Source organism: Lampetra planeri, chromosome 3 (assembly GCF_965212315.1).
Source record: "Lampetra planeri chromosome 3, kcLamPlan1.2.h2, whole genome shotgun sequence".
Lineage (NCBI taxonomy): Eukaryota > Metazoa > Chordata > Hyperoartia > Petromyzontiformes > Petromyzontidae > Lampetra > Lampetra planeri.
In genome coordinates, this window is record NC_136109.1 from 7,844,298 (window position 1) to 7,866,217 (window position 21,920).

At 47.6% G+C, this 21,920-nt stretch overlaps 1 protein-coding gene across 1 annotated transcript; it reads right to left on the reverse strand.

Moving 5' to 3' along the window:
* Positions 1-634: 634 nt before the first annotated feature.
* Positions 635-21,902, reverse strand: LOC144737517 (GTPase Era, mitochondrial-like). The gene is made up of 11 exons (XM_078620247.1): positions 21,729-21,902; positions 20,559-20,702; positions 18,579-18,706; positions 17,686-17,763; positions 15,625-15,671; positions 14,395-14,456; positions 13,075-13,193; positions 8,516-8,800; positions 6,416-6,565; positions 4,216-4,296; positions 635-3,003 (listed from the first exon to the last, which is right to left on the reverse strand). The coding sequence occupies exons 1-11, from the start codon at positions 21,856-21,858 to the stop codon at positions 2,881-2,883; spliced, it is 1,347 nt and encodes a 448-aa protein (XP_078476373.1). The 5' UTR covers positions 21,859-21,902; the 3' UTR covers positions 635-2,880.
* Between the last annotated feature and the right edge of the window lie 18 nt (positions 21,903-21,920).

Genomic DNA, 21,920 nt, shown 5'->3' on the forward strand with positions numbered 1-21,920 from the left:
CTCTCCCCACCCAGCCCCTCACTGCACGACGGACGGACACAATAATCCCCTGTGGGCTTGTGTAACCAGGAGGTTCCTACCAGGATGATGTATGCCACTAAACCCGAGTACAGCAAAAGTCCTCGGTTAACGCGAGAGAAAATCGTTAAGCGAAAACAATTTCCCCCATCATGTAACGATGAAGTTTTACGATGGACAATGCACACGCAGTAAGACAGCGGCACAAACACCTGAGGGTACACCATAATCTTTGGTTCATTCGGTAAAGTCACGTAGGTAAAAAATACATTCCAAACACAACACAAGCGTCCGTCATCAGGTGGGAAAGCATGGCCTGCTGCTGATGACGGACGCTTGTTGCACCCGAAACGTCGTCATTTATTTTATTTGATATACCTACGTGACTTTACTGCATGATTCCGTGTACTCTTATCATCACGCTCAGCCGCACGTCTAAGTAGTTCGTCGGTGACCGCGCAGAAACATGAAGCGCGCGTTCCGCTTTGCGCGAAAAGTGTTTCCCCGATCGAAGAACTGCGTGACGGTGGATACCGTGTTGTGTGAACGCACGTTAAGCAATGACTTACCGTATGCGGTTTAAACTACGGTATGCAGTTTGTGGGAATGTTGTTCGTTTTTAAGTTCTTTTAGATGTATTTTTTTATTGAAAGACCGCGTTTTTGTACAGTAGTTCAGAGTAACATTGCAGTTAAAATGATAAGGCTAATTAATGCACATTTTATAAGTTAGCATTATAGATTGCACAGTAATTTAGGAAAACCACCTAAATGTAACAGGAGCATATCATTCGCATATGATAAACATAAATCATCTATTCTCACCCCCTCTGGAAAGACATTTTACTTAGGTGTAAAAATGTACATTGTATATTACTTAAAATAAACAAACCCATGTCTGCAGTGATAGTTACGGGTATTCAGAGTAAATTATAGCGGAGTTGGTACAGACAGGACCAGGTGTTGGTTGTCACAGGCAGTCACGGACTGGTATTGCTAATCACAGCTGTCAAGGGCAGTCACTGGCCACGTAACGACGTGATGACTGATCAAATAAAGTCAATTGTTGCACTCGCAATACACACGCATCGAATCGCGTGCAGAGAACTGACAATTTACAACGTATGCGGATTGCGTGCCGTTACATTTAGGTTTCATAGCAAACAAAACTACACGAGAAACATGGCGAGTGAGAAACTATACAAACAAGAGATGGTAAAAACGAGACGAAGATTTGATCCTTCAATTGAATCGCAGGCGTGAATTGTGACAATTCACCGACTGGCTGGGGAGAGGGTGGGTGAAACCTTCCCCCATCGTCAGGGATGTTAACGGGGCTGCTGTTAGTAGCTGCGAGGCTGGTGCTGCAAGTCACTGGGCCGATTTACTGTGGTCACGTGCGTGACGAGGTGAAGTGGGATTTCGGTTCTTCTTGCTGCCCCGCATCATCTTATACAGCACCAACAACACGCTTCACTTTGCAACTCCCCTCGCACGTGAATTGCATGGTGTGCCGTGGTGTCTCCTACACGTGCTGCTGCTGCTGCTGGTGGTGTGTTCTACCCTGCGTTCGAATTACACCGCTCATTTTTTTTTACCGACACAGTTCGCACTTCTCGGCGTTTGTATGTCCATATGCACAACTTATTTCGCACCGTACGTAGCCAACCGTGCTAATCGAAGGTGTTACCACCATTCACCTCCCAAGATAGATCCACCCCCGAGCTAAACTATGTGCAGTTGCGCGTAATCAAGATGTCACGACGTCTATAGCAGTAGTGACCAATACCTGAATTGCGATCGCAAAAAAAATATTTGAGGATCTCAGGACAAATCAGAACGGACACTTACATAAGCAAAAGACAATTTCATGATGGCCGATCACATTCAAAATCCCTAAGAATTTCTACGTTGAAAGAAAGGATAACTTTTACCAATAAATGGCACTAGTACTTTGCGTCCGTAATCTATTGGTAATTTTTGGCGACGGCTTTCTGGTGGATCACGCAGCCCTGTTGAGATCCACCAAAATCGATCGTAGTGCTTGGTGTTATTGGCCACCGCTGGTGTACGGTGTTGGTGGTCACAGCGATGATGGTGACGGTGATGATGACGATGACGACGATGACAACGACGACGACGATGACCATAGTGGTCAAGCGTTCCTTCAAATATAATTGCTCAAACATCCCAATATAGGACCGCTCATGAAAAAGTGTCTTGCACATTGTGACGACGGTGGTGGTGGTCACTGCCGGCGTTACCAGCGACAAGCGGGCGTGACGAGTCACAGGCGAGAAGCTGGTAGTCACGCAGGCATGGGGCTGCGGCCACCAAGGTTGCCGTTGGTAGTCACGGGAGGTCACAACGTGTCACACGATGCAGCTGTTTGGCAGTCGCGGGGATGGTGAAGGACTAGTCTTGAGCAGAGGTCGCAACCGGGTACCCGATACCCGTACCATACTCGATACCCAGCTACCCGTACCCGGCCGTGTACGGGTACCCGTTTGCGACCCTGGTGCGGCCGGGTACGGGTAGGCCGTGAGTCACTTGTGAGTAACTGTTTGTCACTCATTTCCCAACGTCTTGTTTCTTCTCACAATTCAAGTTCCTAGAATCAACCCACACGCGCCTGCAACATGGCTTCATCCCAGAGGTCGCAATCGGGTACCCGATACCCGTACCCTACCCAATACCCGGCCGGGTACGGGTAGGGTACGGATACGGCCGGGTACGGGTACGGGTACCCGTTTGCGACCCTGGTGCGGCCGGGTACGGGTAAGGAATCAAAACCCGTTTGCGACCTCTGGTCTTGAGTAGCCACGAGACTGCTGCTGCTCGTGGTGGTGGTCGTCACAGGCGATCACGAGATGAGCTTGACGGAGAGGTTGAGCCGCACGTCGCGCATGAAGAGGGAGCTCAGATCCCACTGAGCCAAGCGTGACACGGCCGCCACGCACTCTCCTCCGCGCCCCAGCAGCATCCGCTGCAGCAACGGCGACAGCAGTCGTACAATATAGCACGCACAACGCAGCATCTTGTACAGCACCAACAAGGCCAATAATCACGTGTCGCACATTAAGGCACTCGCAACAGCAAAGAACAATTATACACTGGTCAACACACTTTTTCCGGCATAAGGTATTCCAACGGTTTTAATGTCATTTTGGGGTGCTGATTCCAAATCTGGCATCAATTTTTGTCCATCACATCAGGTTTTTGAGATATCAAAGATTGCATTTTCAATAAAAGCTGCAGAAGAAAAATATTAAATAAATGTGGATATCTACATAAAATGATATTATAAACACACTATCCTAAAAATGCAGCACCATATTTTAACACTAAAGCAGTCACTGACTCGCAACAACTTGCAATCATAAGTGACAGAGTTAATTTAGGGTAAAATCAATGAAAATGGGGTATGCCGATAGCATAAAAATAAGATGTGATAGAGCAAATCTGAGATCAGATTTGGAATCAGCACCCTGAAATTAGTCTAAAAAAGTTGCAAAAGTCCAGGCCAGATTTTTTTTTGTTGACCAGTGTTATAAAACAACGTACTCGACAGGACCCAATGAACCATCCATCACAACAGCGGTGACCAATAACACCACCAGCACTGTGATCTGGCTGACGACGATGATGATACCAATGATGTCATGAAGCCCTGCCCATCACCTCCCGTTCAGCGGCACACGTGGGAACTAATAGGTGAGCGAGGCTTTTTTTTCTCGTGTTATTCGATTGTTCGTGTATTGTACTGGATAATGGCTAAAGTGATCCATTATTTAAATATTTCGATGGCCCAGCACGACAATATTGAACTCGCTATAACGATGACAATGGTCGCCTTATGACAGTCGCCATACGACACACGGTGCACTAATGTGGGTCATGTCGGTGACGACGTGGGGATAATGCTGGCGATGGTGTGGTGATGCCATCGGTGAGGCCGGTGATGTTTACCGCTGGTGATGTCAGTGATGCTGGTGACATCGCTGAAGGTGGCACTGTTCATGACGATGTTGGTGATGGTGTTATTATCAGTGAAGGTGGCTATGTCAGTGACGCTGGCGATGTCAGTGATATTGGCGGTATCGGTGATGCCAGTCATTTCTGGTGAAGTCTGTGTTGCTGGTGATGGTGTTGATATCGGTGACGTGGCCATGTCCGTAATGTCGGTGATGGTACCAACCATGTGCGAGTTCTTGGTGACGGTCAGCTGCTGGATGATATGCAGCTCCCCACTGGGCCCCTCCTCCCAGTGCAACACGCTCTGTGTGGACAAACGTCACGGCGTTAGTGGGGCCAGCTTCTCAGTGGCCCCATGTGGCCACCGTGAATCACCTATGCAAGACGAAACCCAGAACCAGGGGCTCGCATCCAAGCACTCCAAGGTGCTGTGTATATAAACTTAATTTGGAGCTTTCGTGACTGCAGGAATTACTCCACTCTTTGGTTCTTTCGGTAAAGTCACGTATAAATAGAAAATTATAAATTAAATAATAGCATACGACGTTTCGATTGCAACACAAGCAATCATCATCAGGTATAAATGAAATAGAAACACAAATCTAGTATACTTAGAAATGTAATGTAATACAACAGAGTCGGATAACATAACAGTCAACAGCCTACCTGGTTGATTACGTTCTTCCTGAGAATGCTAAATTTGTATATCTCTGTGTGTGGATTTATATTTGCAGATTATTTAGTTTATTTGGCTGCTTTAAATTTCCATACGATAATCCACTTCGTTGAGCCATCGTATGTGGCCAGGTTGCTTCTGAAAAATAAGGGCGAGTGCTTGTGTTGCGTTCGAAACGTCGTGATTTATTTACATTTTTATTTTATTTCTACACACGCGACTTTACCGAAAGAACCAATGAGTGGAGTAATTCCTGCAGTCACGAAAGCTTCAATGCTAGATTAATCCACCTCTACGGGCAGGTTGTCCTTACAATTCTGTCCAAAACATCTTTTTTCCCGTGTTGTCTTCTCTGTGTATGTATCTCGACTTGTTGTAATTTTGCTTCGATATTTCGTTTACCGTGGTTGGTGTCTCCGTTTTCGTTTGTTTCCCATGTGCTGTCTCCGCTTTCGTTTTCCCATGTGTTTCCCCCCATTTGTTGGCCTGCATTGGTATTTGCATGTCCATGCACGGTTGCCCTTCCCTTCCCCCACGTCTACAGCCTATAGAAGTCCCTGTACGTTATCCCTCCGGGCGTCTTGCTGTGTGTGCTTCTCCATGTGTGTATGTCTCTTGGTGTGGTGTTGCTCCTTGCGTCCCTCTGTACTGCCCTAAACACCTTTCCCTGTGCGTCTTCTCTGTGTATATATCTCTGCTACCTTGTACCTCGTGTCTGTTCACGATTCCTTATCCTCCGTTTACATTGGTGTGTTCAGCCCAGAAGATGAACACAAGATTTAGCAGTCTTTTGAAATGCGTGGTCAACCAGGTTTAGTGTCTAACTGTGTTGTTGGCCGACTGGGAAGCATCGCGTTGTGTTTCTAAGGTTTGCCGAGTTCGCGTCTCTCATCTTCTTGCTGTATTTTGCCTCCGTGCAGTTTGCCGTTCTCCGTGTGCTCTGTGTGTGATGTCCCTCTGTGTGTTCCCTCGCTGTGTGGTTTACGCCATTTTCATCTGAGGACGAGCGCTTGTGTTGCGTTAAAAACGTCGTGATTTATTTTTATTTTATTTTATTTCTACATACGTGACTTTACCGAAAGAACCAATGAGTATAGCTCAGTGGGCTTTACCTGGTAAAATAAAAAGTTTAGTTTTTTGTAATGTACTTACCTTTCCTATCATTTGCACTCCTATCGTGTTTTTGTATTGTTTGTTGTTGTAACCCTCTGACCTGTCATCACTTGACATTTATAAAAAAAAAAGCTTTATAGCTCATCGGATTCCTCCAGCATAAATAAAGATTGCTGATCATGTATATGTGGAGAGTCGTGCAGCGATTAGCGTGCCGTGCTATGAACCCGACAATCCGACTTCGATTCCCGCTCACGGCCACCAACACCATAGACGATATTTTATCCCAACCGGTCCTGGGCCTTCCGAGGTCGACTCAGCCACACACGAGTACCTGGTGCGGCAGTGTATAAAACATCGCCACTGCAGATACAAAGGCTATTGTGTGGTGCTGGCCACACTCACCCCCTCGAATGCCGTGCCAACCTTCAGCACTTTCCCCTACAGTCTGTTGAGCAGAGGTCGCAAACGGGTTTTGATTCCTTACCCGTACTTGGCCGCACCAGGGTCGCAAACGGGTACCCGTATCCGTACCCGGCCGGGTATCGGGTATCGGGTACCCGGTTGCGACCTCTACTGTTGAGGCTATGCGCGGGGGGGACCTTTGTGTGTGTGTGTGTGGTGTGTATTTCACCTGCTTGATGAGGTAGGGCACCTCCTGTGGGAGCACCTCGAGCAGCCGCGCTCGCACGGCATCGAGGCTCAGCTGCATGGGCGTCTGATCGGTGAGCACGGAGCTGTGGAACCGCCACGGCGATGCGCGGGCCCGCGACAGCAGATAGCCCTACTCATGCGCACACAGAGAAAAAAGGTTCCCCGTATAGCATGTGACAGACTGTTGGGGCAAGTGCTGTTAGCGAGCACCTATGGAGGCCGGCAAGGCACACGAGGGGGTGAGTGGCCGCCACCACGCCCGACCGCCTTTGTCTCCCCAATGGCGAAGTTTTACACACCGCACCGGGTGCTCATTTGAGGCTGAGTCGGCCTAAGGGAGGCCCAAGACCGGTTCAGATAATAATCACTGGTGTTGGCCGTGAGCCTTAACATATTTTTGATGCAAGTGCTTTCAGTGAGCGCCTATGAAGGCTGGCATGATATACACACACCTACACATATACACAGTAACAGTGCCTCATCAGTGTACAATGGTAGCTATCCGTACACACACACACACATATACTTGCACGTACAACACAGACTAACACACGAAGACTCGACACATACAGACAAATGTAAATACACAGTAACACACACATTGGTGCAACAACAACAGCTAGTTCTACATACAGTCACTCGGTCAAGTGTTGTCCACGAGCAATTATTATTCATAATAATGATTTACATTTCTAATGCCCAGTCTTCGTTCACTCTCAAAGAGAGAACGACTCAGAGGCGCGAGGAACCACAGACAAGCGGTGCAGCAGCCACACGCCGAACCGACGCCAACAATTGCCCAAGGTCTTCAGTCCTCTCTATATCAAGATGTTCACGGCCAATTAATGAGCATTTACACGTGGGAGGAAACCAGAGCAGCGGGAAAAAACGCACGTGTGCGAGGGGGCAAAAATTCTATCCTGTAAGGGTGGAGCAGGTGGAGTCCACGTTTTTGTTGTACAGTAGAACCTCTGGTCACGAACACTTCTGACCACGACCAAATCGGGTTCTGACCAAAAAATTCACAACATTTTTTAATCTGGTCACGAACACAAACTCGGGTGGCGATGAAACACGGCCGTGGCCGATTTCCCCTTCCGCGCCATTTTTTTTTGTAAGTGCCAAATTTCCTGTCGGTCAGACGTGCGCTCATTCGCTGTGAGCGAAAGCGCCGAGTACGTAAATCGCTAACATAAAAACCCATTAATCTCTTCTCGCATCATTCATACGATGATGCGGTGAAGTAAACGTTCATACGATATTACGGTGAATGCTTCCAAAAACAATACTGTACCCAAATATTACTGTTAACTTACTTTCAATAGAAACATGAATTGCTCATGCGAATATGCTCTCTCTCTCTCTCAGAATCGACCGACTGATGTAGCAGACGAAACAATCATCTTGTTGAACGATTCTAAACCTTGAAGCAGCAATGTTAGTTTTCTCTGTTGTTCAAGGTTTTCTCAGTGTTATTCAATGTTTTTACATTTAGTTTACTATTACACTGAATTCTATGGCATAATTAACTAATTTTGTAATTAAAATTTTTTCAAAAACATTTACATTCAGTTCGTAGGAGTCTTGAACGGATTTATCGTATTTACATACAATCCAATGGGGAAATTAGGTTTGAGTCACGACCACATCGGGTTGCGACCAAAGTTATGGAACGAATTATGGTCGTGACCAGAGGTTCTACTGTACTGCCTTCTCCTGGCGGGCCAGGGTATGGCACCTCCTCAACGCCCACGGGAAGGAAGATCCACCAATCCTCGCCGGTAAGGTGCACGAGATTTAAAGGCTTGCAACCGCACTCGGCTGCATTTTCTGAATTAAAAAGTTTGCAAACAGCCCGAGTTACTCATTTAACACCGAGTCGACCTTGGGGAGGCCCAGCAAAGGTACAGATAACACATACTTGCCAACGTTCTCCGACGTGTTTTCCCATTTTGCCACGAGTTGTTAGTCACGATGCCCGATGTTTCGCTCCACGTCCAAGCACATGGAGCAATACGTTGCGACATCGAGCGCCTATTCAGCCCCGTTCACACACACACACATGCACACGCGTGCTCACCCTCAGTGTTTCCACTTCGTCGCCGTTGAGCGCCGACACCATGAACACATCGTGGAAGAATGATCGAGGCGCCTTGCCATGGCGCCGAGGCCTCGTCACTTTTTTGGGAGGCTCCGCCCCTTCCTGCAGAGGCTCCGCCCCTTCTTGCAGAGGCTCCGCCCCATCCGGTTCAGACCCCACCTCTTCCGCAGCCACACGTTTATCCCTGGCGAGGGCAGCGGTGACGTCGTAGCTCAGCGCCTCCGTGATCTCCAGCAGGTCGCTCTTACCCTTGAGGATATCCACCTACACCACACGGGGTTGTCGAGACGAAGTTTTGTTCATCACACAATAGCAATTTTCATGACACGATGTTTATTGCAATATGTTCTATAACTTTGTAACTGAATTCCAGTTTAACGCGTAGCCTTTCGCAACCAATATTATCCGTAATACGGGGGATTTTTTATTGGGTTAGATCGCGTAAATATGTCCTTAACTCACCACCACCCGACACGGCCAATAAGTAAGGTTTGCCACGTGAACAAAAAGTGCCAAGTAGTCTACTACTTCAGCAGACCGGTATGTTGGGAGAGTAAACCCACAACATTTACAATTTGAGATTGACGTTTCGCTCGTGATTACAACCAGCTTCATCATGCGATTCAACAGGCGCTTATGGCAAATTGCCTGTTGAAACTGAATTTATTGTTTTTACTGCAGTTCAATCAAATTCAGCCAGCCATAAATCATTCCAATTTCACAATCTATATCTCCATATATATAAAAGGCAAAGTTGTGAATATGTGCGTCTGTTCAAAATGTTTAGTGTACTTCCCGACATGCAACAAACTGGAAATTTGCCATGTGGGTACTTTCCAGACTGTACATCATGCAAAAATAAAAAAATACACTTTTTTGTGGGGGGGGGAGGGGAGCTCAATAATGCATTTATTTTTTGCACAGCAAGTGAGCTGTGACGTCAAATCTGTCACGTGACCCGCGCACGTGGTTAGCGTAACGCATTGTAGTGTAGTGGTTAGCGCCACGCCGCGCTACGAACCCGGCGACCCGAGTTCGATTCCCGCTCACGGCCACCACCGGTGACGATTATTTCAACCGGTCCTGGGCCTCTCCTAGGTCGACTCAGCCTAAAACAAGTAACTGGTGTGTTGTGTGTGAACATCACCACTGGGGAGACAAAGGCGGCCGGCCGTGGTGAATCCAAGTACCGGGCAAAGCCGGGTAGTATGGCTAGTAACTTATAACAGCGGTCCCCAACCCCCGGGTTGCGGATCGGTACCGGTCCGTGGCCTGTTAGGAACCAGGTCGCACAGCAGGAAGTGAGCGGTGAGCCCGTGTGTGGCCCGCCCATTGTTTTATTTACCACTTCCGTCTGCGCCACTTTCCCGCACTGCGCACTCGCCTCAGTCACAGTTTTGTTAAGCCCACAAGCTGCTAGCCCCTAGCCAAAATGAGTAAAAAAACAAATGTCGCTGGAGAGCTTCTTTGAAAAGGGGGAAAAGACCCAATGGTGAACCCCCCCCCCCGGGTCCGTGAAAAAATTGTCTTCCACGAAACCGGTCCCTGGTGCCAAAAAGGTTGGGGACCGCCGACTTATAACACACACACAGTTATGTAACGACCATTTCTGTCAAGTTCTGAAACACGTTGCAAAGCGCTCATTTAATGGTGGGGAATCATTGCGTGCAAGGGTGCAGGAGGGGAGGTGTTGCCCGTATCACACCTGGCCACCTCATCGATCAAGCACCGGTAATTCACTCACACTGATTGGCTGAGCCAATCCAGGTGATATCACCACTTTCCAGCGATATGTTCCTTGGCCAGGTATCAAACCCAGGTAACTTGGATGACGCCAGCAGCGTGTCAACTACTATGCCATCAACAGTGGTTCGGTTTGTTGGTGGTAGAAAGAGCTGCCCGTATAGCTATTAACAGACTACTGGGGCAAAGTGCTGTTTGCGAGCACCTTTCAAGCCAGGCACGGCACACGAGGTGGGTGGGTGGCCAATACCGCGCGCCTTTGTGTCCCCAACGCTGATGTTAACACACCGCACCAGGTACTTGATTAAAGCTAACCGGACCTAGGTGAGGCCCAGAACCAGTTCACCCCTCTTTAAGGTCGTGAGCGGGATTTTATCTCGGATTGACAAATATGTAAATACAGTGCGCCGACCACTACACGACACGAATGCACACTTATACACAAACGTTAATACTACATACAGACAAATACGCAGCGCTGTTGAGTACGGTTTGTAATGCAATCACTAAAAGCATTATGGACAATTCACGGTATCCATTATAGTGAGTGGTCCTGAAAATCACGTAGTGGGTATACTCCTTTTAACACATTCCTGTGGAGGGAGCTGGTAGGAACGTTGGGTTGCTCGGTCAATGGCCAGGGTCAATGGCGGCATGGTGTATTCCGCAAATATAGCCGACTGTGAGGGTGGGCACAAGCCGGCGTGAGTAGGTTAAACGTTGAGTTTTATAAGGGCACCACGGGGTGACCAGCCGCTCCCCACCCAGCCCCACCCCTCCCACCCACCACCTCCCCACCCAGCCCCTCCCCACCCTCCCCACCCAACCCCTCCCCTCCCCACCCAGCTCCACCCTCCCCACCCAGCCGATCCCCTCCCCACCCAGCCCCTCCCCTCCCCACCCAGCCCCTCCCTCCCTCCCCACCCAGCCCCTCCCCACCCTCCAATCTCCACCCAGCCCCACCCCTCCCATTTTTGGATGCACGACGGACACAATAATCCCCTGTGGGCTGGTCTAACCTGACGGTTCCTACCAGTATAAATATTGAATGAGCGGTTTTTAGGCAACCTCTAAAAGTAAAAAAATGTAAACAATTTGGAAACCGCATTTCCCAAAGCTTTTAAATTAAACAGCATGCTGGCTCTAGATTTGTTCTAGATTTGAAGCTTTCGTGACTGCAATGATTCATATTCTTAGGTTTTTTCGGTAAAGTCACGTAGGTAAAACATTAAAATTAATGAAAGTAAAATAAAACAAAATAAAAATAAAAATCACGACGTTTCGGAGGCAACACAAGTCTCCGTCATCAGGTGGGACCGTCACAGCCGAATTAGCTGCATCAAGTGAAGCAATGATTCAAGATGTAATCCCTCCACCTCCCTTCAACTTGCTTATAAGGGATTACATCTTGAATCATTGCTTCACTTGATGCAGCTAATTCGGCTGTGACGGTCCCACCTGATGACGGAGACTTGTGTTGCCTCCAAAACGTCGTGATTTTTATTTTTATTTTGTTTTATTTTACTTTCATTAATTTTAATGTTTTACCTACGTGACTTTACCGAAAAAACCTAAGAATATGAAGCATGCTGGCTGGTTATCAGCTGTGTCACCACACTGCTCAGGTATGCCACGTGCCAGGCAGTCCTAGTTTTGCATCTTACTGTACAGTGACTACTGTGCCAATGTATTGTGCGTTCCAGGAATGGAGTGTGGTTGCCGGGGGTTTCCGTGTTGGTATTTTTACATTGACATTTATGTATAAGCTACATATGGGGTTTTGTAAAAACCCTTAAGTCTCCGCTTAACACGGGGTTTGAATTCCTGAAAATTGCAGCGTAAAGCAAATTTGCATTCAAGTAGGAGTCATTTTCCCATAAGGAATAATGGCAAAGGTGGGGATGCCGTTCTAGTCCATAATTGCATTGTTTTTGTTAGACAGTACACAGTTTTACATGTTTTTTTTTAAATGTGTTGTTTTTATATAGTACTTCTATAGACACAACACCCACTCATTGTTAAAGGATTGAAAAGAATATTTCACGAGATAAAGTTCACAATTGCCGAGATGACGCTACAATCACACACACAAAGACACTGGAACAAAGACTGAGCTAGAGGAAGGCACGCCTCGTATCGCAGAGCACATCAGAGCTACATTTCCAGCTCCCAGGCATCACTGAACGACGCCGCCAACACCCACGCCACTCAGAAAAGTCGCCTGCCATGCGCAGGCTAGACTCGCGTTATCTCGGGCGCGGCGTGCGTTAAGCGAAACACATTCCAAAAAAGTAAAAAACGCGGAGTGTGAACGCCAACACATTAAAATGGGGATGTATTGTAACTGGGACATCCCAACCTGGAATTAGCCCAGTAATGAGGACTAACTGTAGAATGACGATATTAACATTTTACGGTTCCAATGACGTACGTGTACGTCCTGATCAGTTTTTCTTCCGAGGCCATGCAGAAGGGCGTGTGGCAGTTTGGCGCAAGCTATCATAGAGTGCGGACGTGTCGCTACAGTTCTCCGCGGTGAGTACAATGTCTTTAAAAAAGAGTCGCACTAGGCCTCTCTAAATAAAATCAATGCCGAACCGCTCGCGCGTTCCGAGATTCAGCGGTGAACGGGACCCCCACCCTGCGAATTGCAGATGTCTCGGAATGGGAAAGGGTTAACGTACGCGTGCAGCGTGTTGGTGGTATAATCGCGTGACGTGGCGTGGCGTATTCAAAGCTACGTGTGGCCTCGTCACAAACGAGTGCCGTGTCTCCGTTTTCTTGCAGACACTCACCTTGTTCAGCACCAGGAGGCTGGGAAGCTCTGGGTTTTTGCGGAGGCAGTTTAGGGTCTGGGCGTCGAGCTGACATCGCGTTTTCAACCATGGGTCCGACACGTCCACACACACCAACACTAAGAGAACACAAACACGTGTCCCCCCCCCCCCGTGTAGCCTTAAGACTGTTGGAACAAGTGGCATGGTCCAATAACCACACCTGGCTGCCTTTATCTCCACAGTGCTGATGTTTACACACACCACGGTGTCCTCGCTGCTAATTTCAGGCCGAGTCTAAGTATTCATAATAAAGGTTTTTTGCGTTAGATCGCGTAAGTATAGAAATGCGTGTCGTAACCAAAAATGTGTGTGTTAACAAATGTTGTGGATATACTCTCCAACACACCGGCGCGCTGAAGTCGTTACTAATTGACATGTTCTGTTCACGTGACAAACCTTACCGGTTGTGTCTGGTGGTAGAGGGTTACGACACATTTATACTTACAGCAATCTAACTCAAAAACCTAGATTATATTGCTTGCGGAAAGCCTGTGTGTTAAACTGAGTCTAAGTAGCAGAAGCCAAATATAAGTTGAGATATAATTGACCACTTTTGTTGTGCTCGGCCAGGAATAAAACTCAGCTCTGTGGGTACGATATAGTCCACGAACCACTATGTCAATCTCCCTTCCCATCCCCCCATACACAAAGTCAAACACCCCCTGTATAGCCCCTGTATGGTCATACAGACTGCAGAGGCAAATGCTGTTAGTGAGCACCAAGGCCAGCCATCGAGACTTCTTCGTTTTCACAATGTGGCCAACTCACAGCCACAGTAGTAACCATATGAAACTGAGCGATTGTCCCATTCATTTTAACACGTAGGCTTTCGCGACCAATATTATTCATAATAAAGGTTTTTGGGTTCGATCGCCGTTATTTATAAATGTGTCGTAACCCTCCACCACCCGACACGGCCAAACAGTAAATAATGTGTCACGTTAACAAAGGACAAATAGTTCACTACTTTAGCCCACCGGTGTGTTGAAGAGTGAATCACCATCATTTAAAATTTCGAGTACGACGTTTCGCTGGTAATTACATCCAGCATCATCGGGCAATTTGGCAAGAATGGTGAGGGCCCTCCACTTGCTCCCGGTCGTTAATAGAACAGCACGGTGATGTCATCTTTCATTCAAGAAGATTCGTCTCATCTGATACCGAACCCCTCATTAAATTTGTAGCAGGTTAATTTTATCCAATGAAGAGCCCTTCATAACCTAGCGCTCGCACGCAGACACCGCGATTGCACGGTGGCGCGTACACATTGGTCCGTACCCACATCCGCTTGCTCAAGAGATGCTTGAGGATCCTTGGTGAAAGATGGAGCCAGGCCATGTCTGCGAAAAGACAAGGACAAAACGATAAGGATTCTCAGCGTAGCCTTTAATAGACTGTTGGGCAAAGGTCGCAATCGGGTACCCGATACCCGTACCCTGCCCGATACCCGGCTACCCATACCCGGCCGGGTACGGGTACCCGTTTGCGACCCTGGTGCGGCCGGGTATGGGTAGGCCGTGAGTCACTGGTGAGTAACCGTGTGTCACTCATTTCCCAACGTCTTGTCTCTTCTCACAATTCGAGTTACTAGAATCAACCCACCCGCGCCTGCAATATGGCTTCATTCCAGAGGACGCAAACGGGTACCCGTACCCGATACCCGGCCGGGTATCGGGTACAGATACCCGTACCCTATACCCGGCCGGGTACGGGTACCCGTTTGCGACCCTGGTGCGGCCGGGTACGGGTAAGGAATCAAAACCCGTTTGCGACCTCTGCTGTTGGGACAAGTGTTGTGAGTGAGCACACAGCATGGCCCTCTATGGCACACGACGGGGTGGTGGGGCCCAGGGCACGCTTGGTTGCCTTCGTTTTCCCAGGGACGATGTTTAAATGCTACGCCAGCTACTTGCTCATTTAAGGCCGAGAAAGCATAGCCGTTTCGATGATGTCACTTGCTGCAAATGTTAGCGATAGCCGAGATTCGAACTAATGTTTGTAGCACCACTGCTCCACTGCTCCCCACATACACAAACACGTATGCATTGATGTTTTGTATGCATACAAAACATCAATGTACAAAATGGCCAAACACATTCATGAAAAGAAAGATCCATTGATACTTTTCATGATAAATGACCCTCCGTGTAGCCTTTACCAGATTGCTGAGGCAAGTGCTGTTAGCAAGCACCTATGAAGGCCGGCACGGCACACGAGGGCGTGGGTGGCCAGCACCACGCCTGACTGCCTTTGTCTCCCCAGTGGCGATGTTCACACACCACACCAGAGCTTCAAATGAGTCGACCTCGGGGAGGCCCAAGACCGGTTCAGATAAATTCACTGGCGTTGGCCGTAAGCAGGAATCAAACAAAGGTTGCTGGGTTCGTAGCGCAGTCCACTGACCAGTGTCAACGCTCCACACACGCACTGCGCTTTGCGATGTGTGATGGACGCACAGTATTGCACGCGCTGTCATACATTGTGTGCGTGTTGTGCACTGTGCGTTACCGTTTGGAACGAGAGGGACTTGTCAGACCAGGCGTGTCCAATAGCACCTTAATGCATAGAACACAAGACGGCAAAACATTGAGATATACGGCCTTCGTGAATAGTGGAGTACATGTCCGTACGCAGAACCCCAAATAAGCAGCGTACTGGGCGTTTATTGCATTAAAATAGATGCATTACGTAAGATATTTAAACAAAGTGTAATGACGTGTTCAGATCAGTTTGCTGCACGGCTTAACCCTTTCCCGCTCCAAGAAGTCTGCAAAAGTTGCAGGGTAGGTCCCCCGTTGAATCTCAGAACACGCAAGCGGGAACCCGAGTACATTTTCCGACATGAAGACATACCAATGTAAATGTATTTTATTTTCGTTTTTGTTCTGATAACGTACATTCATGCCATGTATTATTGAACAGAATCGGGAGAAAAACCGACGACGTAAATGTACGTCTTAAGACCCTTGGGGGCCAGTGTCAAAAGGACGCACACATAGTAACCCCCCCCCCCCACCATGCGTAGGTCCTACCCCCCCCCCCCCCAACATGTTAACCACTCCACGTCCCCCCCCTCATTTTACCCGCACCCCTCACGCATTTATTTTAATAAATGTTCAGCCATCCCTGGAGCATCCCAACAATGAGCTCCGTTAATAAGGACTGGGCACAACCTGCATCACCTGACAGTATGTTTACTGTTGGATTGGGAAAGTGAATAAAGGAAATTTAAAAATATTAAACTTTGTATTATAAATATAAACTCAAGCGTGTGCGGATGAAGGAGTGGTCATGTGACCGTTGGGGCCCGTTGAGCGGGCCCTTTGGTAACGTGTAACTGCTGAACTATGGTTAATATGTTTATGAAAAAATAATAATCTTTTGTACGATTTCATACAATTTTATCAAATATTTCTACAGTAGTCCAAGGTAAAATTGCTGGTAAACTGTAAGGCTCTCGTCAATGTAAAGCCTCTGAGTTAGCATTTGTGCTTTTAGCTTTCTGACCCACCTCCACTTTAAATCTGTGAATAAAGAGCTTCACAGCTCATCGGATTTATCCAAGATAAATATTCTGATAAGGTAATATTGCATTTTACAACCTAGTTTTTTCTATAAATTAAATCATACATTACCCAAAAACTCAGGTTCTAATGTAAGGCTGCGTCGACCTAGGAGAGGCCCAGGACCATTTCAAATATTAGCCTCTGTTATTGATCGTGAGCGGGAATCGAACACGGGTGAAAGGGTTTATAGACCGCACATGCATATGTTTCAGTACGTGTGTATTGACGATGTGTGCAAACATAAGTACCGTATTAATATGGCCAATTCCTAAGCTGTCAGAAGAATCCCATAAATGTAAATGGAGATTCCAGTATTCATTCGTATGAATGGGAGTCTAGTGGTAATTTAAGGTATCTCCACTCGACTGCACGCTTTGACAATTCTCCCAAAAAAATACTGGACAATCCGCAGTTCCAAGTCTCACCATTCTGCGAGTAATCTTAATCTGTTCCAAGCAATGCCAGGTGAGTGATCGTGACAATTGATACTCGTGTTTATACCAGTGTCTGCACGAATGAGAGGTCATGTGAGAGTGTGTGTTTATGAGTATAAATGCACGAGTCTGTTTATACGTGTCTGCTTGCACGATGAGTGTGTGTACGTGGGTAATGTCCCAACTGGGAGCGTAGCAGTAGCGTAGCGGTAGGTACGCTGCACTACGAACCCGGCCAACAGAGTTCAAATCCCGCTCACGGCCAAAATCGGTGGTGATTATCTAAACCGGTCCTGGACTCCCCTCGGTCGACTCGGCCTCAAATGAGTACCTGGTACGGTGTGTAAAAATTGTCACTCGGGAGACAAATGCGGCCAGGCATGGTGCTGGCCACCCACACCCCCTCATTTACCGTGTCGGCCTTCGTAGGTGTTCGCTAACAGCACTTGCCCCAACAGTCCATTGAGGCTATACGGGGGATATTTGTATTTGCATGTGTGTGCATGTGAGATTGTGTATATTAATTAGTGTTCAGAGTGTATGAGCATGTATAAATTAATGGCTCTTACGATCTGAGCATCATCTTCCGTGAGGACTCCAGCAGACGTACAGCGAGTCGTGTGAACTTTTCTGGACACACCAAACACCTACACATTCGCCCACACACAAAATACACACGTGCGCAAATACACACGCATTAATATGTAGGCGTACACACTCAAAAAATACAACAGTGGCAGTCATTCATGCTCTGCGCAATTAACCCAGCGACCAAAATTTTATTCCTGGCTACACCCGCAGTGCACGAACCACATCATAAATGCTCCCCAAAGACAAAGCCTCCCTGTATTGCCTTTAACAGGATGTTGGGGAAAGTGTTGTTAGCAATCACTTATGAAGGTCGGCATGACCCACGAGGGGATGGGTGGCCAACACCATGCCCAGCCGCCTTCTTCTCCCCAGTGGTGACATTCATCACTGTTATTGGTCATGAGCGGGAATTAAACTTGGGTCGCCGGGCTCGCAGTGCAGTGCGCTCACCACTACACTACCACTCCCCAAGACAAATATCCCCCATATAATATTTAATAGACGCTTCGGGCAAGTGCTGTTAGTGAGCACCTATGAAGGCTGTCATGGCACAAGAGTGGGTGGGTGGCTAGCGCCATGCCCAGCCGGATTTGTCTCCCAGTAGTAGTGTTTACACACTGCATTAGAAATTAATTTGAGGATGAGTCGACCTAAGGGAAGAGGCCCAGGACCGGTTCAGATAATTGTCACTGGTGTTGGCCGTGAGCGGGAATCAAACTCGGGTCACCAGGTTTGTAGCGCTGTGAGCTAACCACTATACTACTGCTCCCCACACATTTACATACACGTGTGCGGGCATGCACACGTAAGACACTCACTCAAACTTATACACACATGCACACATAGGTAGCAGGTACCCACACGTGTGTACCTTCCTGCCCAGGATTTGGTTGGCGAGTGTGGATTTGCCAGCATTGGGGGCGCCTATGATGGCGACGCGGAGAAGACGAGGGCAGCTTGGCTGATCCGGGGTCAGCGCCATCTGAGCTGCGTGGGCATCTACATTCACATGCGCATACACAGCATACAGCATAAATTTAGACACAAACAATAGAAATGACACATTAACACACCACAGCTGATGTGTCACTAAGTGAAGATGTCACACAATGCTTGTGCCATGCTAGGTGCACTTTCGGCCACCGACGTGTCCAAGGCTTGCTGAAAGGTCATGGGACCAGACCCAGGTGCCATGGGTTAACGGACCTGACAAAGATAGCTGGCAGATGCACCAGCTGTGATTCCCACTGTGCCAACTTGCTACGTTTTTGACACCCGGAACTCCGATCGTTGTTATAAACGTTACTCCTCCAGCCTCCATTGTTGTTGTCTCCCAACTGCTCAGTAGCGTATTTCACGAGCCTCTTCCACAGAGGCTGATCTTGACATCGATAGTGCCAGTCATAGGCAAATACAATCAGCTCAAATTCTCCTGTACTACATCAGGCTATCTCTGCTGTAGTCCGTGCTGTGCCTATTCAGCCCACTCTATCTGGTCAAACTGAAACTGCTTGCGCATGCAGTTGCTGGGTTTGAGGGCAACAAAACCCACTCAATGGAGCCTCTCCAGCCAGATGAGCTCACGGATAGGACCATGTCCAGATATATCTAGGATCCGTGAGCTATTCACACAATCCAGCAAAGTAAAACCAAGATGGATTGTTGACAGGCTAGCCTGAATGTTCCAAGCTGGAGCTGGTGTAAAGGGGTTCATGCAAACGTCGAGATGAGAGGGCAAAACTGTGGCCGAGAAGACCCGAAGAAGTTGGGTGCATCAACCACACTCACTTGCTTGTGGTAGAAGACGGATGTGAGCGATGCCATGGGGGGGGGAAGAATTACTTTAGTCATCTGGTTACCCTCATGGCACGCTCACATCCACGACAGTGACTAATGAGGGCACTCAGACGGGTGCGATGGGCCTGGCAATCCCGTCAACGTCAACTACCAAAGGATAACCGAGAAATCCATCTAAGTATGTGTCACAAGTGCAGTGGGGACGTGGATCTTTTGACGTTGTCTGGCCAAACTGAAATCTCACTTTTGCTGTTAAAGAGGGGTATGCTAAGCTGCCGATTTTTAGGATAACTTAATTTGCAATTGCATTTGACATATCCCTATAAGTTTAGATAGTAGTACAGTACAAGTCACCCTACATCTTTTTAATGTTTCTTTCTCTGAATTGCAATTGTACTATGACGAGTCAAAGAATAATCTGCCCGCGCTGACTTGCCATACAAGGAATTCATGATATAACATTCATATATGTTAGTGCAATATTTTACATTTCTCATTGGACGTAATTTCTACTCTGATTTCTATTGACTTTATTGCTGTACCTTCTTTTACTTTTGTCGTTTTGGAGACCCAGGTCACTTGCAAATGAGTTGATCCTAATCTCTTGAGAAGTCACCAGGTTAACAAAAATGAACCTGAACTTGACATTAAACTACACGGGGCAGAAAAATGGCAATAACTAAGAGTGACTCTTCTGAATTAAAAAATTGAGGGGGGTGTGGGAGCATAGTGATGAGGTGTAGAAAGCCTCGAATCTCAGGCTATTGTGGGCTAGGCTTCCCGTCAACAGTTGAGGAATGGTGTTGGTGGCTTACACCCCCACCAAAAATTGACATTCACGGAGGAATGCCGGCAAGGCTGCCGAATCATGCTTCAAATTACGTCCTGTCCCAGTATACACAGTATGCTGAGTATATATACTCTACGTACAGTAACTACAATGTGCTGTATGTGTAAACTGCATGTTTGCTCAGGATATACTTTATGTGTGTTATATGTCCACTGTGGGTGTGTTGTGTATTCTGTATATACAGTGTACAATGTGTGTGTGGACCTGGTAAAGCGCTGACGCTCAGCGAATTTGCCAGAGGGCTGCTGCCCTGTGCTGGCCCGTGGAAGGCGCTGCCGAGTACAGAGAGCTTCACCTTGTCCTCCTCATCCCGGCTGGCTCCGGCCCGCACAGCATAGCAAGCACACCCTGAAGACACACACACACACAACAGCTAAAGATTGTATGGACTCTATGAGATCTCTTTTACCAGTGGCAAAATATAATGGTAGGTTTTTACCCTTTTAACTGGTACAAAACTGACACCTTTATTCAAGGCATCATGTTTGCAATGACCACAACACAAGTAGTCAATAAAGCAAACAAAAAGAAGCAACTCTGATAAGGATAATAATATGCACTGTCCTTGAAGTTGATTGGCCCACACCCGAGACGGCTTTCTTTAGAGCCTAGTCCCCATTGGTGTAGGGCCAGATGACACCAGAAGGCGTACAACTCAAAAACAGTGCAATATCAGAGTATTGAGAGTTCTTTTTGTTTGCTTTATTGACTACTTGTGTTGTGGTCATTGCAAACATGATGCCTTGAATAAAGGTGTCAGTTTTGTACCAGTTAAAAGGGTAAAAACCTACCATTATATTTTGCCACTGGTAAAAGAGATCTCATAGTGTAAATGTTTACCCCGAACTCTCAATACTCTGATATTGCACTGTTTTTGAGTTGTACGCCTTCTGGTGTCATCTGGCCCTACACCAATGGGGACTAGGCTCTAAAGAAAGCCGTCTCGGGTGTGGGCCAATCAACTTCAAGGACAGTGCATATTATTATCCTTATCAGAGTTGCTTCTTTTTGTTTGCTTTATTGACTACTTGTGTTGTGGTCATTGCAAACATGATGCCTTGAATAAAGGTGTCAGTTTTGTACCAGTTAAAAGGGTAAAAACCTACCATTATTGTATGGACTGTTGGCACTAGTGCTGTTAGCGAGCACCTATCAAGGCCGGAACGGGGGTGATGTTTAAACATGGCACTAGGTACGTATTTGAGGCCGAGTCGACCAAGGGGAGCCCCAGTACAGGTTCATATAATCGGCACTGAACTCGGGTCGCCGGGTTTGTAGCGAAGCTCCACACTCTGACGCGCACTGTACAAACACGTGCACGCACGGACTGTGCATGTGTGTGCACACGCACTGTGCACACACTGTGACACGCACGTGGTGTCGCGCCGGGGCGGCCCGCGGCGAGAAGAAGCTGGGACACGAAGCGGGGGGACGCGAAGCGGTGGGACGCGAGACGCGGCGACACGAAGCGGGCACACACGACCAGAGCCATGGGGGCGGCCATCGCGGAACCGGTTCCTGCGCACTCGGCAATGAGATCCGGATCCCATAAACTGACAGAGAGCC